This window comes from Lepidothrix coronata, unplaced genomic scaffold (assembly GCF_001604755.1).
Source record: "Lepidothrix coronata isolate B3197 unplaced genomic scaffold, Lepidothrix_coronata-1.0 Scaffold115, whole genome shotgun sequence".
In the NCBI taxonomy this organism is placed as follows: Eukaryota; Metazoa; Chordata; class Aves; order Passeriformes; family Pipridae; genus Lepidothrix; species Lepidothrix coronata.
Genome location: NW_016690295.1, coordinates 2,725,753 through 2,745,750, shown reverse-complemented (window position 1 = coordinate 2,745,750; position 19,998 = coordinate 2,725,753). Strand labels below are relative to the sequence as shown.

Sequence of the window (19,998 nt, the reverse complement as noted above, 5' to 3'; positions counted from 1 at the left end):
GAAGGGAAACTTTGTCCAACCTGTCATTTCTTGAGTGCCATGGGTTTCATGCACATGATTACTCATCCCTCACACCTATTAGTGATGAAACTCAGAATTATTATGGGCAAGTTGCTGAATTTTGTGACTTAGTGGTTTGGTCCTGTGTTCCTCTGCATCAGTCTGCCTTTTCAGAGCTGTTTGAGGCCTTTGTTGCTGTGCTAGAAAGTTACAGAGCTTGGGGGGTTTGTGAAGAATTTTCTTTTCATCTCCTGAAGACTGAAAGGAAGAGGTTGAAATATGGATTGCTCACAGGCGGCTTTGCCTCATGACATGCTGTTCTGAGGATGCTTTCTGAATCTTTAAAATACTTTCTTTCTTCCTGGAGGAAGATACTGAGGTCTTTTTCCTGTGGTCCAAAACAGCTGTTGAGTCTCACATAGTCATAAACACATCTGCTTTGCCAGCAGGTTACAAATGTCACAGAGACAGTATTTAATGTATTTTATTTTAATTAGGCTTCATCTTGTCTCTGAATTCATTCGTTCAGGTTTTCTTCCACATTCTAAAATCACCAAAGCACTTTAAATTCTCAAATAAATGCAATTACTATTGATGCCACAAAAAGTTAGCTTCCTGTTGAAGGGCACATGGGGTAGGTATTTAATTTCTGACTTTCTTTAGGTTTTTAATTTGACTGAGCTCTACTGGTGTTTCAGAAAATATTTGTTTTTCTCCATTACAGGCTTATAGATTTTCTCAGCTTCCTGAGATGGTAATGGGTTCTCCTCCCCCTCCTGTCCCTCCCAGGACGGGTCCTGTGGCTGTTGCCTCTCTCAGGAGGTATTTATCTTTTATTTTATTTTAGGTATGATCTTTAAAAACCACTGTTGTAATAAGAACTGGGGCAAACCCTGAAGGGGCACTTAAAAGGCACTTATAAAGACACATTCATGAAATTAGAAACATGTTGGGTTTATTTAATTTCAACACAAAGAGAAATAACAATGAATTTTCCTCTTCTATTAGCTAGTCTGCTTCAGTAATAGGAAATGCAGGCTATGATTTCTTTTAAAGCATGCTTTGCCTCAGCACACATAATGACATATTGGATTGAGGGTGTGTGGTAGATAATTCACACCATCATTCTCCTGCTTTTCTGTATGGTAAGGACTTGCAACAGGATAGGGGTGAATTGCAAGATGCTTCTCAGCACCCTCAGGTCTGGGGACATCTGCCCAGCTCTCAGATATCTCATACCTGCATATCTGAGCCCAAATATGTGCAAGAGCCTGATTACCTCAGCTCAGCACATGCAGTTTGCCTCTTCCTCGCACTAAGGCATTTGATTGAATGCATTCCAAGGAATTTTTGCTCTTCTGTGGTGGAGGAACTCATTTAGCCCTCAGTGCTGTGTTGGCAGGTCCGAGGCACCACAGGCCTGTGGAGATCTGTGGAACAGAGGCCAGAGGAAGCATTTCTGAATGGCTGCTTATGATACTGTAACTGCATCAAACTATTCAGGATATGGACATACTGAACGTTGACATGTTCTTGTTCATCCATTACCTTTTAACTCTGAAGCAGCTGGGACACACCATTTCCAAAGATGTTAGTACTTGCCAAGTGCAGATAACATCATTTACCATAGCAGTCTCCTACTACATGATACCATATCATGCATACTGTAGTGTTGTGGTGCTGCCTGCAGCCTTGGGTTGGTGAATTATGGTAAAGCTCTGGTTTTTGTGTTACATTTCACAGGCGTTTGTTTGAAGCAGCAAGCAAAGGCTCTGTACAATGGTAATAATGTGCTCTGGCAAAAGAGTGACCAGGCTAAAGAAGTTGTCTGCAAATTTCTCCAGACTTACTGTTCTCCAAACTTCTGTCATGCCAGAGCAAAATTGGGTAGCTCGTTCCCAGCAGCTTGTCCTGCTGATAGGCATGTATGTGGCTATAAATCTTTTCTGTAGGTCAGAATGACTCAAGTGTCTAATTTTTTCTTTCCTAATGCACAGGTCTACGTCAGATATTGGCAGCAAAGTGAGAATACCTGAGTCCAGTGGAGCAGATCAGGCCCAACATCATGATCAGACAGCTTTTGCACCTGGTTCAAGAGCTCCAATGTCTGTTGGTCCACTTGATCAATCAGCTTTTCACTCAGGTGAAAAAATAGTGCAGACCCAACTTGCAGCTTTGAGAGCCTTATATATTATTTTGGATACAAGTTGAATGCATGGGATATAGCAAATATGGATGATTATCTGGAGAAAGATGTGTTAGGTGGGATCTCTCCTGAGAGAGACCTACAAAGGGTTTCCTGCCTCTTTGTAAATGCAGCATCAGCTGCATTGTAAAATACTCACCCTGCAGAAGCACCAGGAAATGGTCTTTTCTGAAGGTGAGATCCAGCAATACTGTCCCAGAAGTTCTTTGTTCAAGTATGGCATTCTGCTGGCTCCCTAACCAGGACTCTGAATTACTAAATCTCAGTAAAAATGTTGATCAGTGCCACAAAATCCAGTAGCATTTTTGGGGTTGGTGTAGAGGGCGTTGGTAGCAAAAGCTGAAGTGGGGGCACTGGGACTTCTATGTGACTTGTATGTTTGTGTTTCACCATGTACAAACCAAGCAGAGTGGGAGAGAGAGATAATAGGGTTCTGAGGGGCATGGAGAAAGGATCCTTCCATTATTTTATCAGTCAAGAATATCAGTCCAAGTGCTTGAAAACAGAGGATGTACAGTGGAGCTGTAAGTTATACTACCATAGGAGGCTGACTGGCACTAAACTTTGCTTGATGTGTCAGAAAAGGGGAGAAAAGTGGACATAAAGAACAGCATGTGAAACATTGAGGTTTTCTAACCTTTCTGTGGGATGAGTTTTATGACTCCCTGTTTCCTCTGGAGAAACTTAACCCCTAGTCTTGTCACAGCAGTGGGCTGCTGAGGGAGGCAAGTTGAAAATATGTGCTCCCTTCCCTTCAAAACAGAAGGCAGTGGTGCTTTTGCATAGTCAAAGGTTATTTCATCATCCCTCCTGCTTTGGACAGTAAAGTTCCTGCCCAAATGCAGAAAATATTTTGGGTCTGAAAGTCCCGGTTTTAAAGGCCTAATCAGTTCCTGGTCCTTTTAATATGAATTTTGTTTATAAATGAATTGATTTAATAATGAGATTAAGCTGATACACTATTTTGATAGTATCTGGATAACAGCTGGAAAAATACTTGAAATAGCTCCTTCTTGAAGAGCTGTAGAAAAGAGCTTACAAAATCAAAAAGAATTTTACATTGTCAGTTCAAAGTTTTGAAATTAGAAGGTTTGTTAGACATTGCTCTGTTAATCTGCCAGAAAAATGTCTTTCTTAGCTTCCTCAGAAGTAATAGTTACCTGCATTGTCTTCAACATCATCTACTGAGAATAATAATGTGGATATGCAAATCTGTTGTCAATTAATTAAATACAGTAGGTTTGAAGGATCCTACACTCACTTATTGTCATCCCTTCTGGAAATGGTCCACGTGAATCTGAAAAGAGCAGATGCTCACCCTTTCATTTTAAAACATTTCAAGCTATAAAATATGCCACACTACCAAGAGCCCTTCCTTTATGTGTGCAGTAATATGATCTGTGGGATTTGCTTTTTTATCAGTTCCAGTGATGGGGAGGTTTTATTGCTGTGTGTTAAAAGCAGGTGTGTTGTGCTACTGCTGAAGAGTGGCTGCATTTCAGAAGAGACCAAGTGACCTCTGTGTATATTGTGGAGTTTGCCAGAATAATTCTGGGAGTAGCTGGAGGAGACTTCCACGTATGACAGGTGCTACAAAAGGCTATAATACAGGCAGGGAAAGACAAGGAGAGTTGTGAGAAATGTGCAACTGTAATGCAAGTTTTCTAATGTTCTGATATGAAAATAAGTTTTTGTTGTCTCAATACATGAAGAAACATTGTTGCAGGTGCTGATTTGGAATGTAAGGGTCTAATGTCACTCTCATGCAGCCCAACATCGGCTCTAAGATAATGATGTTGCAGTAATAATTTAAGATAAAGTATTACATCCTCTAACAGTGATCATTTTGAATAATAGCTCATTTTTCTGTGGTTAAATTAAAAGAGTGTTTTGATGTAGAAGCCATGTGTCATGTACAGAAGCACCACTGTATTCTCTGTACATATCTGAAGAATACTTATTTCCAGCTTTGCTAACTCCTTTGAAATGGCAACCCTTGTGCTGTTTATGACTTGGAAAGAACCAGGATTGCCCACAGCTCTTCTCTCAGCCCACCCACCTCCTTCCAAACCAAGGGGCTGGAGGAACTGGGATAGAGGCCCTGTGAGATACCCTGCAGTGCAGGCAGGTACTGGTCCATAGTAGTTCCACAGTGGACTGCTTCACTGAGGGCTGACTCCAGCATCCTGCCTGACACAGGTGAAAAGGCACTATATCCCAAAGCCAAAATGAAAGCTTAGTCCCTAACAGTAGAAAACACTGTGTAGATGTAAAGCACAACAGAGAAGTTTTTAGTCCATATTTTGGATGACAATATCTCTCATGGTTTTTTCCAATTTTTAGCTTATTTTGGTTTTTTTGGGGGGGGGGGGTGTTTTTGTGTTTGTTTGTTTGTTTGGGGGTTTTGGAATTTTTTTTATTTGTTTGTTTTGTTTTTTTGGTTTGGTTTGGGGATTTTTTTTTTTTTTTGAGACAGTGTTAGAACAGATGATATGTTTCTGCTCTGGAGAAAAATGTGCTACAAAATATATTTTTCTCTTGATCGCATGCCCTGATTGCATCCAGAGCACTTCTGGCCTGGGAGTGCATGGGAGGTCATTGAGAAATTATAAATCTCTGAGTTTGTGGAGACTGCTTTGGGGATGGATGTCACTGGTTGAGCCTTTCTGTCTCTGTGCATGTGCCCATGCAGTGTCTGCATCACCTATGAGAGCAGATAGCATAACCCTCTTGTAGGTTGTTCAGAACCAAAAATGTGCCAGGGCTTTAAATGACATTCTGGGGGACAGATAAAGATATTTGAAGCAGCCAGTAATTGATGCTAATTCAATTATACTCTGTGTGAATTTTAGGGGAATGCCTATATCTTGTGATTTTGTCAGCATAGCGGTATCATATCTTCTGAGAGCAATCAGTAGCAATATTCAAACTATGTGCAGTTGGAAGGGAGAGTATTTTCTCTGCGTTGATTCCAGTACAGAGAATCTGTCCATCTATGTAACATTACGGTCCTTCCATTCCTCAGTGAAAATGTTTGAGTTGTACTTTGTTGTGTTCTTATGGGGTTTACTGCCCCTTCTGCTTTCACAGAAAGGACGTTATTTTTGCTGTATTCTGTGAATCTGAAAAGTAAAATACATGTCCATGTATTATAATTGAATACTCAAATCATACTGTACACGTGCTTTGTTTACTAACTGATAAAGATGATACACAGCTCTCCCACCCAGGATTTAGGGATGAGGATTTTATGACCTTAGTGTAGTAGTGGTACAGTTCTGGAGTCTGTCTTCACGTGTAAATAGACACTGGAGGAAGGAAGACTTACTGGACAAGCAAGATGTTTATATTCTGTTCTAAACTTGGCAAATACACAGGGTTGTGATAGCAAATCTCAAGGGCAATAGTGGGAGAGCACATCTGGTCTTCCAGGCAGCCTGTGGGTAATCTCTGTAACTGCAGCAACAACCACATTGCCCTCTGCATCTCTGAGCCACAGGAATAAATCCTACCTGAAAGCAGGTGTAACCACACCCAGAGTTTTGGCTGAAACTTATGCTAGGATGGCTGGTTTCTTCCACTCGAATTAGAGTGTGAATTTTAGTGGGTGGCTTCCCGGACATCCCTATACATGCATCTTGATGAAGACATGATAAACCAGATTTGGTGTCAACAAATTCCCTTGGAAATATTTATTTAAGTTGAAGCTGCATAGTTTATTGCAGTCATAGGGTGTTCCTGGGAAAGGAATTGAGCAGGCAGAACCTTGGTATATTTAGAGAAGCAATGAAGTTTCATGATGGAGTTGTTGGGAGTACAGCCTGCTAAACATATCAGTCACTCATTTTTGTAGGTTTCGTACCTGGAGATGTTAAGAAAGATTGCATAAACCATGAAAAGAAAGGTGCATTATGCTAAAAACCATGGTAACAACAGCTAAAAACTGAATACAAGGAAGCAAATGTAAGGGGGGAAAAAAGCCTTTTCTCTTATGATTCAAAGTTTTGATGAAGATCAGCTGTTACGAGGGTCAAGTCGTAAAGACTAAGTCCTTGTATGTACCAGAAGGCTGTACTTGTTTATAAGGACAACTTCCAATCTTGCCTTCTCCAGTATTTCAAATCATAGAGATGATTTGAAAAAGCATCATAGAGATGCTCTTTTCAGAGAGTGGGAGCCTTACAGACAACCAGTGGCGATCACATTCTCACAAAAAAACCCCTCAAACCCCAAACAAAACCCCAAAAAATTACCATTCGGCGAAGTTGTTTCACAGTGCTGTCTTCTAATTTATACCTGAAAATCTCAGCTATTAATTATGTCTACTCTTTTTTTTTTTTATTTATTTAATAGGAAATACGGTACCAGCAGTGTTTGCCATACCAGCAGCAAACCGACCTGGCTTCACGGGCTATTTCATCCCGACACCACCCACCGCATACAGGAACCAGGCCTGGATGCCCTATGCTGGAGAGAGTGAGCTGCCAGGGCAGTGGGCAGACTCTGTAAGCATCCCTGCTTTTCTGACTGCTTATATTTTCTGTGATTCACACTGGAGGTGTTTTAAGCAATTCTAAGTGGTCAGGAAAGAGTCTGATAAGGATAATTTTTCCTCGAACGGGAATAATCTCTAGTAGTGGAAAGCCATAGGAGAGGGCACGGATACTTCAGCTGGCCATCCCATGGACTGTGAGCAAGGTCTTTAGAGAGTGAAATCATTCACTAGGTTAGGGTCAGGCACCTGTTTAAAGTTGGTGGGTTAGATATAATTTTTCTTTCCCAAGACAGAGGTTAAATATTTGGATAGACACGTGACAGGAGAGCGTGATGCTGCCTCTCAAGGTGGCCTTGTGCTGTTTGAAATTTGGGGGGCGTCTTTGCCTCCTGAAGGCTTCTCTCCAGGCAGCCAGAACCCTAGCTCTGCACTGCTACAGCCCTGCTGTGCAGTGTTTCAAGTTCTTCTGCAGGCTGGAGTGACAGATCATAAATTAAATAATTAATTGCACAATCCTAGACTGGAACAGATGTAATTTTTAGCCCAAAGTAAACCTACATTTCAAAGAATTGAAGCTGGAACATCCTAAAATGAATTGCAGTAGTTTGTCATGTTTGAAACAATTTCTCAAATGTAGGGCTTTTTCTCCACTAGGGAAAAAAAAGATCACTTCTGCTGTTTGAGCTCACATCTGGTATTTATGCAGAACCACTTTGGCTAAAAAGACTGGGAGATAGATTCTATTTCCCTGTGCAAATCATTAACAGAATATTTTAGTGAATTGCAGTTGAAGGCCAAGCTGGCTTTGAGCAACTAAGCAAGAGACAACATGGTCATATAAATGTTCCTGGGGGCAGCTGTTTGTTGTCAAACTTTTATTACTGCTCCTGATCCCTGTGAGGAAAAGAATTCAGTATGACTTTGAGATGCAAGTCTGAATTTTTAGGCAGAACTGTCAAGAAAAAAAAAGATGTTCCTCTGTAAGCTGAGCACACCTGCTGGAGTGCCCTGACATCTGGAGTCTTGTGATGCTGTTGTTTAGATTTCCTTCCCAGAGCTGCCTTTTAAAGCATGAAAAAACCTATTTTCTTTTTTTTTATTGTTGTTGTTTTGTTGTTTCAGGGTTTTGTTTGTTTTGTTGTGGGTTTTTTTCATTTGTTTGTTTGTTTGGGGGTTTTTTTTGTGTTTGAGTGGTTTTTTGTGTGTGTGTTTTTAACCTTACTGACATTTTAAATCCAGGAGGCCTGCTGTATCATAGCAATTTTAAAGTTTTACTTTAAGAACTAAAAAAGCCACAAAACAGATAAGGAAAGCTATTTTACTGTCTTCCATTCTTTTTCCCCTTTTGTATCCCTACTCTTGGCTGCAGTCTCATGAAACAGTAGTCAGATATCACTTGCTAAAAGTGGAGACTGAAAACAAACTGGACAAAACTGGAAAACAAGTCTCCAGCTCCAAGTTCCTTCCTCTGGAAGGAGAAGAGTGTCTCCTTGTCTTCAGGGAAAGAGGTGGCACAGTTAGTGCCAGTGGACTATACACAGAGGAATGGAGAGGGATGCAAGAATCTGTCTGAAAAATAGCAGTGACTATAGAATTCAAAAGAAACAAATGTCCCTTTAACTTCACTTACCCATTGCAGAGCTTTAACGACTTCTTATTTCTCAGACTTTCATCCCTCTAGTGGCATTGCAGAAGAGGTAAAAATGTAAACCCAAACCACTGCAGTTTCTACAATGAATTTGCATCTCCCAACGAATGCAATTCTGTCAAGAAGTTGTCTTTATTTGAAAATTAATACTAGAGGAACTAGTGATAGTGTTAATGTCATAGCATGGTCAGAAAGCCTGAATAAAAGTGAAAAGTATAAACATCTAAAGTAATAATCAAGGTTAGAGTTTCTGGATGTGTCCTGGTTTTTGAGCCTTTATATTATAGCTTGATCATACTTCCAAGATTTTCTTAGAGTTAGCAAGAACAGAGGCTTAATATCTGTAAGAAGAAAATTAAAATTCTTTACTTTTCATGCATTTTTACTAGCCTGGACTGTTAAAAAGGGAACAGAGGAAACTTAATTTACTATAATATGTTATTTTCTGAGTTAAATGGTAAGTATTGAAGCACTAAGTCTTTTGGGAGAAGGCAAATGTATCTGGAAGGCACTTACCTTCCAGACTGCTGGATGCTGCTTAGTGAAATCAGCAACCTGGTGGCCTCTAGTGGTGTGTTCACATGTTGTCCTACTGAAATCATCTTTTGAATAATCTGTTGTAAACTAAACAGAGGTGCCTGCATCTAATGATCACTTTCATATCATGCCTGCTTCCTGTGTTTGACTCATCATTCCATACTGTTTGACATTCTCTCCATCGCTTGATGGATATCCAAGATTGCAAAGAGCATCTGTAAATCCTAGTGGTCAAGGCTCCAAACATAAAGCCTGCTTTAAAATTAAGGGCTCTTTTATACTCTTTTTGAAAATATCAATACTATTTTTATTTAATGCATTAAAATCTCCTGAGTACTGTGAAGACTGATATCGTGATTCATGGATTTGTGGAAGAAATTTAATCTCACGCAGTGACTAAAGGGCCTACATTATTATTTTAATTTTAGCTGGTGTAACAGGGGGCTGAAATCAGAGAAGTTACAATAGAGTAAAACTGTGAATCCCCCATGTGATTCTTTTAAATGTAGCCAGAAATCTTGATACTTCTGAGAATCAAACATTCTTTTCAGTCTTGAGCTTCCAAGTTGGCATACCTGAGCTTATCTCCGTTGTCTGGATCTACTGCATTCCTACCAGGAAAAGTGAGACCAGAGACTTGGCTGACTTGGATTAGACAGTGGCTGCAAATCAGAAAACTCTGCTTTTCCGTTCCAGGCTTTTTGGTGTCCTGAAATGTAGTCATGCTGTCTGTTTAAAACTGAAATGTTCAGGAGGAATGGTAAGCAGAGAACACACTTTCAGAAAGAAACTTTTCCCTCTGACTTTTCGAGGTGATGATAAATGAGGACGTGCAGTGTTTCCCCTGCATGGTGGTGTTTTTGCTGCCACAACTGGGAGTTGAGTACATAAATGTGCATAAATGGCATATGCCAAATTAAGCATTTGTAAGCAGAACCTTAGGATTATGAGGTTTGCATTCCCTTCATATGGTCCTATCTGTTACATCTGACTCTGGCCCAGGGAGGTTTGTGCTACCTGGCAGGTGACACCACAGATCAGTTGTTCTCTATAACTTTGTATAATTGCAATTCTCTACAGGTTCCACTTCCTGGGTACATCGAGGCTTATCCGAGGCCCCGCTACCAACACAGCTCCCCGTCACGCCTCCCTCGGCAGTACAGCCAGCAGGCAGGCATACATCCCAGCCTGGAACAGGCTCCTCTGCCATCCACAGCAGCTTCCCAGCAGAGCCTGACGGAAAACGACCCCTCTGATGCGCCTCTCACCAACATTTCCACGGCTGCCCTCGTAAAGGCAATAAGAGAAGAAGTGGCCAAACTGGCCAAGAAGCAAACCGATATGTTTGAGTTCCAAGTCTAATGTCTTTTGTGCACAGTATTTGTACCTTGCAACCTGGGGTAGCCAAGGAAGTGACTGCTTTAATTTTCAGTTACAAACTTGCTGCGAATTGCGCCGAAGTGATGGCATTTTAATCTGTCTGAAAAGTTAACGCTATGAAATGACTTAGAGTAGAGCAACAGGACTCTGAAGATATGTAATCCTGCTTGCCAGCTAAGGAAACGCTGCCAGGAAGCTGTTTCGTGTGGATAAGATTGACCATATGCAATTGTTTGTCACTTGTATTATGAGCCATCATCACCAGAGATGCTGCTGAACATGTCTGCTCCACACGATGTCTCATTTGCAGGCCCAAAGGCAGAGCTGCTGAAAATAACTTCTGCATGTCAAAGCTTTGATTAAAGAAGAAAATGCCACAGAACGTGGTTGGCTAAAGGCCACGGTCGGTGTGGTGGTGGCCATGGTAATTGTTTGCTGCAGGACATGGTATGAGGGATGCTGATCTCAGCTATGGGGAGTCATTCAGCCTTTTCATTCCAGAGACTGCATTCAAAGCAAAAGAATTCAAGATGAGTAAGTAATACAAATAAATGTCCTGTAAATAGCTCCGATTCTCTTCGTCCTATTAACAGTACAAAGAAGTGAAACAAGAGAGGGCTGTGAAGAAGGTGAATGATATTTTGATAATTGGTGGCTACCATGTCCATCAGTGCCACCTCTTAGTTATGGAGGAGACTTTTTTCAGTGTGAGAGAATACAGTGCACAAAGGGCCAACAAAGGATATTGGTGCTAAAAGCTTCCAAGAGAAATGAAAAAAGGTTATTCGCGTTTGCTCTATAATCAGACTTTTCACTCTGAATGCATGTGAAGCTGGTAAACCTGAGACCTTTAACTTTTTCCAACCTGGAAAAAATGAATACACCTGCTTGGACAAGAAAACCTCTGTTCAACACAGTTCTTTTTTTCTCTTTCTTAAACAATGCTATCTACTAAAGTGATGCCAGAAAGTGCTACCCGAAGCTGCAGTTGATGACACTGGAACAGTGAATGCGCACCTAGGAAGTTCTGAATGTAGAGGACCTAATTATTATATTAACATGTAAATAATTTAACAGTTACATGGGTTAACAAAAATACTAATGTTCTGTGAAAAAGAGAGCATTGCCAGAAATTATGCTGACTTTATATTGTGCAAGATAAAGGTCACTGATTGTTAAACTGCATTGTGGTATGAATCCAATCCCAAAAGAATATCAAACCAGTTGAATGGGACAGTAGTTAATATTTTGCAGTTGTACAAACTAGTTGGAGATCATGAAAAATTGTTTTCAGTTCCTTCAGCAGTTTAGCTTTGGGAACTGAAGATGTTGCAAAATTTGTTGTGTTGGGCGTGTTTGATGTCAACTGGAATTAAAGGTAATGTCCTTCATTTCAGTAAGTTATTTAGTTATTCTCAATTACTATTTTGTCTGATCATTTCATTTCCCTGAGTTTCTTTGGTCTTTACTGATGTGAGGAAGGGAACTTGGTTTAGCTTTTTGGCCACCAGTAAATTGAAAGAAGGAGAGAGAAGACTAGAATACAGGATAGAAGCAGAAATTTGATAAAGCACAAACCCTTACTGAGACTGTGATACATAGTTATCCTAGAATATACAGATATCTTCTGCTCTAATACCTTAAATATTGCAGAAGCCTTTGGAATGCTAGTTAATCTTTCAATAAATGTGAAATTTCATTTTTATTATTTAAAATCAGATATAAATAAAATGTATTTTTGTAATTTGTATGTATATATGTGCTGTATATTTTAATAAGTGACTAGTCTGCTATAGTCAGAAAATTTCCATAAACCAAGAAGAAAAAAAAAAGAAAAAGAAAGGAAAAAAACCTCTGGTAATTTTAATGATTGATTTAAACATGCTATGTCTGGAGTACAAAAATATACATTTGGGTGACTTGGATACTAAACAACCAAAGAAACTCAATCTTTCATATCAATACAAGTCTAGTAAAGACCAACTGCTGTCTCAGTTACCTGTCAGCTAAGTAATACCGATCTCATCAGTGTAACAGAATACAGCCAAATTGTGTTGAATTAATAGCTGCCTGAGAACATCACACTTTAGAACAGCAACTTAAAAATACTGGGCCAGACTCAACGTGCCATAAAAGGGCTTGTTCTGGTTGTCTTCAGTGGGAGCTTCATGCACTGAGAGCAAGGCTGAGTTTCTCTTTTGGGCTTCATCTATACATAGGAATTTCACTAGAACCCCTTGAGCAGGATTCTGCTTATTTTTCTGTCATTTGGATCACTGTAACATAAGTGCAGACATAATGGAAGAGCAGCTCACTTTTATTTAGCCTAAGCTGGTTCATAACTGGCTTAACCTAACTTGGGAAGCGAAATCCACTCCAAGTCACATCAGCCACATCTCGCATCAGCTTTATTATCTCAGCTTTTCAACGATTCCTCTATTTAGCTCAGTGAAATTTTGCAAGTAAATAGGCCCTTCTATGCAATGGGAGTGAAATGAGCTGTGAAATAAATTTCCGTGTCCTAGCCTCCTGTTTTGCAGCATTATCCTAAAGCTGCAAGTCTGGAAGCCGCAGCGATCACGTGGATGGACGTGCTGAAGCCACAGAGCTGGGAAGGGTAATGTTATGATGTATTCCCCAAAAAAAAGTCACAGGAGGTAGGACATACCAATTTTAAAAAACCGTCTTTGGGACACTTAGCTCTGTGTGTAAATCTGTTCCCACCCTTAAATTTTAGCGAGTTAATAGTTCTATTGAAAAATGTGGGAGGGTAAAGTCTCATATATTTTACATGATGAGTCATATATCTTGCCATACTGGAAATTAAAAATTCCGGCAATTACAGAGATGTACAGGGTTTGAGTGCCTGTAGAAAACAGAAAAACCCAAACAAAAGCATTTAAATAGCCTTCTAGAAAGAGAAACCATTTCAGTAAAGTTAAACAAAGTACTCTTCTACTAAGGAAGACCAGTTAGACTTTTAAAGTTAATTTTGTTTGGTATTGTTATCAATGATGTGCAGTCTATTGAACATTTTCTGAACCATCACTCTGAAACCATTGTGGTGCACTTTATTCACAAAACCATCTTACCTTCTTCATTCATAATGCCTTTTTATCCTGTTTGTAATACGTTTCTGTATCTTTTTTTTTTAAGTACAAAGTAAGATTATATCAAGACAGTAAGGACATTCCTGGGAAAGAAAAATCATGCTGTAATATCTATACTGTCTGAGCACAAAGCAATGATAAAGTGAAAATATAGTGTACAAATAATTTGTAATATAATAAACATTTTGTATGGCTACAATTACAATATAGTTTTTCAATACTGATTTCAAAGAAGAAAGTATTTGTGTTTAAAGTTATATCCTCATTCGAATATATCCATGCCATTTTTACTGAGAAAAGCGTAGTGATTTAGGTTTTTCTACTTAATGCCCCAGTTTTATTTAAAAATATGTCAAATGTTTAGGTGAAAATACTGTTTTCTGTGTACAAAATCTGTTGATCTTCTGACCACTCTTTGTCTTCAGATTTGTAAATCAGCAGTAGAAACAGCTGCAGATGAAATGCACGTATAATTACTTCTTGTTATCTGTGTACTGACCACTTTCAGTTGGTAAATTACGTGTGATATTTCCTAACATAAATAGAACAGTAACTTTAAGAGGATAAGAGGGTACTCATTGACAGTAATTTTTTGAGAAGACCATATTAATCTGGATTTGAGAGAACCTCTAGCACTCAGTCTAGAAATATGAGTAATATTTGTATCCAATAATATTATGGGTAGAACTTGATAGAAGTGCATGAAAATCCTATATATAGAGATGGGGACATTATCTTACATAGTGATCATTTCTTTTTCAGACTAACTTTGAAAATGTGAGCTGTAAGAAATGTAAGATAAAAATGAGAAGCAAGTAGAAAAAGCAGCACTGGATTGAGTGGCTGTTTTGTTTAAAGGCTGATACATACAAAGCTGACCACAGTTTTCATTATATTTCAAGATGTCTGACTGTTAAACTATTAATTACATTTTAAAATATGTTTTTTAGTCCTGCATTGCCAATGTAAGAGTTAACTGCCAGCTTCTAAAAGCTGAGGGAGCTTGAAAGCAGCAAGTTTTCTGAGCTAGCAGAAGTCACATCATTTTGCTGACCCTGTTCGTCCTTTGCATTCTGGGCAGCTCCAAACACTGTGCCCAGTAACTTATGGTCCTGACCTTGCATTTCTTGTACATGAACAAATCTCAGTGTCTTCCCCTTCCTTGCTGACTGAAATGGGATGGGAAAACAAGTGTGAGACAATCTGAAGGCTGTTAACAGGTCAGGAGTACCTTAAGGGTTTGCAAGCCGTGGACCTTCTGTTGTGCGTTACTCGTACCTATAGACAATGGTTGTGTTTGGCAGCTGCTCCCAGCAAGGTGCATTCCTTGATATGGCTGATATACATAAATTAACACTCAGTCCTGTCCCAAGAGAGTGTATGGATTCCTGCTTCTACGCCTTTGTGTAAGCCATGTGCATTCTCTGTGCAGCTCCACGTGAGAGAGTGCCATAATTAACACCAGTGGTTTCCAGTTACTCAAAGCAATCTCTTGTAATAAAATACCAAGTTGCATGGAATCCTTATTTTACTAGATCATTAGGAGGAGGAGGGAGGAGAGGAGGGAGGAAGAAAGATGTGGTCATACAGTATGCAGACTTTATAACAGTGCTAAATGGAATCACTATCTCAAGTGGTAACTTTTTGTGTTAGACTTTCTTTTCATCAGTTATATTTTTTGGCCCTAACTCCAGGACTGAGTAACATTTTTTTTCTTTTTTTTAATGCTTATCAAAATAGCTCAAAATTAGATTTTTCCATTTTAAGGATAAGGTTACTCTTTTAGAATGCTTTTTTTAAACTTTTGCCTTTCTCTCGTAGATAAATAATGCAGGACTCAACTTGTGGAAATGAGATTTATATAGGTCAGTGAATAAATTGCATTCTGACTTGCTCTTTAAGAGAGACTTTCAAGATGGCCAAGTCATAAAGGCAAGGCTGGTTAATACTGAAGAATCTCTACTGAGAAAAACTGCATTGCACATCCTTGATCAAAACTGTTTTGCCCCACAAGTGAAAAGCAATCAGAAAACTGGGCATCTGGTGATTCCTGTTACTCAGGAAACTTTTTGCTTGGGCTTTGTATAAGACATGGGAGATGAGACAGATTTTGATGGGGTTGTGAAATGGATAGACTACCCTGTGTAACACATTTGCCCTTTGAGTTACCCTTAATACTCACAGACATAAAAACTACAGCCACCAAAGTGGTGTGGCAGAAAGGTGGTTTAGGCCCTGATTTTAAAAATAGTTGAAATGCCCCCCAATTCATATAATATTTCATGCTTTTAAAATCACCTTAAGACCATATTCTTATGAGTATTGTATCATACTTGCATATATATGTTTTCAAAACTAGTTTTTTTGTCCATCTCTTTGTCCCTATTCATTTCAGGTTCCTTAAGGAGGCAGTAATGAAGAGTTTGATCTCAGAGTTGTTCTGTTAGATGAGAAACAGGTTTTAAATAGGTGGTCAAATGTATAGCAGACGTCTTGAAAATAATTACAAATATCATGAAGAGGTGTTCCAGAAATTTGATATTTTTTTTCATTTATTAAAAATAATTCTTGTTTTAAGAAGTGCCTGACTTTTCATGAATTTTTCATGCTCGATTAATTCCCAAGGAGTAGCTAGAAACTATATTGCATTCTGTAAATAATTTTGTAACTTTATAAACACATATTTACCTGTGAGGCAATAATGGCTGCAAAGGATTGTAAATCATACGGGCAGTTGATTCCACTGAGTACAATACTTAGAGAGGAGGTGAATTTCTCTTCCAAAGTATGCCCCTTTTCACTGCAGCTCAATGCATTTCTGTGCTTTGTAAATCAGTGTCTAAACACCACAACAAACACTGACATCAGTTAAAATCTCTTTTATCTGGCAAGGAGCACTGACTTGCAGCCCCAGTGGGACCTTGTAAAGAGTGCCTGTGTATAACTTCAATTTTTTAAGCTATTAAACCAGAAACTTGTGGGTCCTGAACTCTGGCTATTTGCATGGAATCAGTGGCTTTTAGGTCCTGTGTCACCAGCAAACTTAACTAATAGATTCCTTGAGATGTGATGCAGTAGAATACAGCACCCTGTGTGCCAGGGATCCACCAGCACCTAAAAAGCAAGTTACTGTGGTAGAAGAATAGGTAGTAAACCTTGCATTTCAGCAGTGGATGGACACTAAGTGGTTATGAATTTGTTATTATGGCAGGTCAAAAAGTCTTGAAGTTAACTGCTTTGAATCAGTTTATGTATTTGGTTAGCTTTTGATTTCTTCATTTGTTAACACGGTACAAAATGAACAATATTAACAGAATTAACAATATTAATTCTATTTCAGACTTACAAACTTGGGAGATCTGAATGTAAGCAAACTTGGAAGTTTATTCTCTATCCTTTTCTCTATCTGCTACTTTTCACACTGCAATTAGAAAAAAAAACCCAAACACTTTACCCACCAAAAAATTAATTTTAGTATTTCTTTCTGTGGCAGAGAGACTGGGAATGCTTTTTCATTTCACTTTGGTGTTGAGTTTTCAAACTGTATTCAATGTCATATTTGATAGAAAAAAAAATGGCAGTGAAGCCATGATAGAACTCATCTTACTGAAGCTTAAATTTTGGGTTAGGATTTAGCAACCCATCAGAAACACCTCAGGCCCAACAAAAGAGTCCATTCTGGGCGGTTCTTTGGATCTCATTAGAAAGCACAGATATTCCTATGCTCTTTGACTTTTTATTTTCACTTAATGTCTTTCTTGCTATTGCTGTGCATTCTGAATTTGACTTTTACATTGGTGTACACAAAGAGGTGCGCTCTTTACCTCACTGACATGCTGCTGCTGTGACAGAAGTAGTAACCAACACATGTGACAGAATTTTCAAATGGCTGTGGCGTTGCTTGGCTTTGGCCCGTGTTCTGCTTTGTGACAATTACAGAAATCATATTAGTATTAAAGCAAAACGTGAGTATAGATAACACCTTCCACTGAAGTGATTGGCAAAACACCTGCTCACTTCAAGGAGAACAGGACTGATCCAGTAATCCCTCAGTAAATTAGCCATCACAAAGATATTTGCACAAATTGTGCAAAGAGAGGAATGATGCTTTCTGGTTATGGGTAGCTGGAAATGGGGAGATCGGAGGTCACTTGATTTTTGTTCAGGATTTCGGATTGGTCCTGGGCAAGGTGCTTAATCTGACTGTGCCTCAGTGTCCCATCTGTAAAGCAGGGTGAAGGGACTACCCCTCCTCACAGCCCTGCTGAAACCCTGGAGTGCAAGTGGATTCTTTAGTATGAAGCACTATTGATTATTTCATGGAGCTTTGGTAATTGTTCAAGGCTACACATTGCCTGTTCCTCTGGTAGCATTTAAATAGATGTGAATTTACAAGAAAAACCCCACCTCCTGATAATATTTCAGTATGTTCTAGGAAGCCTTTCCAGTAACAGCCTCTGCGCTTTTTTACAGAGATTTACAGAATTTATATCAATAAATCGTCTCACTTCCCATGCAACAGATCTCATTTTCCAAGGAAATGAACTTTTCTTACATCTTTGAATTATGGAAAGGACTAGCTCTGCATGATTACAAATATCCATGCTAACTTTGGTGTTCACAGCTTGATTCAACTAAACTGTAATGGCTGTGTCTGTGAAATTTGCTCAAGATTTATGAGTGTTTCACCTGTAAATGGGAAAATTAGTTTTCTGAAGCTGCAAAATTGAGAGTGAATTTAAAGCCAAGTCTAGGAGGGATTCAAATGAAAGAAGAAGAAAATAATTAATTAAAATTTTATACTATGCAATCAGAAGGGAAATCTCCAAGAACTGGTTCCTTTTGCAATTACAAATGTAGAACCATAATGATGGTAGAATTTTATATATGACTGAAAAGAAGGCATTTAAAACGTTCTGGGTCATTACCAAATGACTGTGTTTTTACTCTGAGCCATAGGGTGATTCTAGAAATGAAGCTTATGAGTACATAGAATAGTTTCTTTCATGTTAGTGGCTATAGCTTAGTTAAAGTTGTACATGTGTTTTCCTTGGCAGTTTTGCACATTAAATAAAATACGTCTCAAAATCTGTGTTGCTACTTATTGGTTGTTCCTGCTGTGTCCTTTCCTTTAGATCAGTGCTTTAAAGCGTGAGCCTTCTTTTTACCTGGAGCTTCCAGGCTTCTGGGTTGCTTAGGGGTCCCCTTGCTCGTGGTCTCAAGGCAGAACCTGGCAAAGGACAGGAAAGGAGTTTTAAGAACTACACAAGTCTAAACCATATATTCCAGCGGTGGCATTCCCTCTGAAGAAGGGTGTTTTCCTACCTTACACAGAGGTGGGCAGTGCAGTAACCAGCAAGACTGTGAATTTTGAGGACATCTTGTGTTTCTGTGTTTCCTTTGAATTTTTGTTCTCACCTTAACGTCCTCTATACATTCCCCCATTATTCAGTCAGTTATTGTGGTTTTTAACAGCATTTATTCAGGCCCAAGTTTCATGCTGTCATACTGAAGAAAAAGGAAAATGAAGCTATGTACTTCTGACAGTACTGCTTTTGTGCAATTTGTGATGTAAGAAATTGGCACTAAGAAGTTTGGTTTAGTTCAAAGCCTCTCTTTGTAGTTTTAGACTTAAAAAAGGCAAGAAAGGATCTTCCCAAAATATAGGATAAATGAACTTCCCAGTGTATATATCAGTACTAAGGTTCTGGACAGATGGTATACTTAAAATACAGTTTATATTTTTATATACATATATATATATATATATATGCTGTGACTGTGAGTGCTTAAATTGTCTCAAGAGGCTGTTCTGGCTTTTCTCAAAATAGACCAGAATCTCAGCCTATTTCGAAAATGTATGTTTTTAATGTGTAACATTAAACAAGAGACTTGTGTTATTAATAATTATGTTTTCTTAGAAAAGCCAAATGCACCACTTATGGACTGCTTCCTGATTGGCAACTTTTTGATCCAGCATCTAGATGTCAGTGACCTTAAGAAACATCACCTCCCAAACAAACAAAAGAGGACAAGTTTCCTAGAGTTAAGTGCTGCTCTTGATTTCCCTACTTTATGTTGAGATCTTTGCTCTGAATATTCAGGACAGGTGAATCTTATCGTGCAGCATACACTGCTGAAAACAGAAAAATCATTTTATGATAGCTTACCGCTTTTGGATTTCCTTTGTAATCTGTCCCTGAGCTAATTAATGCAGCTCTGAAGATTAATTTAAATTCTAATGATCCATTGTAATAAGGCTGAGTATCTATTTGGGGAATTTTAATGTTGCAAACTCTTAAATATAACAGCCTGAAATTTAATGGACCCAACTGTTCGGTATAAAATACTTTAAAGTTTAAATGCATTCTTGTTTTCAAATGGCTTTGTATCTAATTTTTCCCATCATAAAGCAGCCAAGGCTGTTCCAGGTTTCAGAAATGAAAGACCTGAGGGCATTCCTTGGGGAGCACCTGGATATCACTGCAGGTGTAGACACAGCTCTTTCAGCGAGACAGCTGTCATTGCTCAGCCCTTGTGTTGGCTGCAAAGACGTGACAATCTGCTTTAGGAGAAGTTTTCTTTGTTTAGAATTGGAAAATGGGAGCAACCTACTGATAAT

The 19,998-nt window shown here is 38.9% G+C and overlaps 1 protein-coding gene across 5 annotated transcripts in view; it reads left to right on the top strand.

The window, feature by feature from the left end:
* KIAA1549L (KIAA1549 like) overlaps positions 1-11,851 on the top strand; it is a 129,132-nt gene extending 117,281 nt beyond the window's left edge. For all 5 annotated transcript variants that reach the window (XM_017825030.1, XM_017825032.1, XM_017825028.1 and 2 more), the window contains 4 exons: positions 725-822; positions 1,998-2,143; positions 6,560-6,711; positions 9,967-11,851. In XM_017825030.1, coding sequence (XP_017680519.1) covers positions 725-822; positions 1,998-2,143; positions 6,560-6,711; positions 9,967-10,248 — 678 coding nt within the window. In that variant the 3' untranslated portion in view covers positions 10,249-11,851. The remainder of the gene's footprint in view (positions 1-724; positions 823-1,997; positions 2,144-6,559; positions 6,712-9,966) is intronic.
* Positions 11,852-19,998: the final 8,147 nt, after the last annotated feature.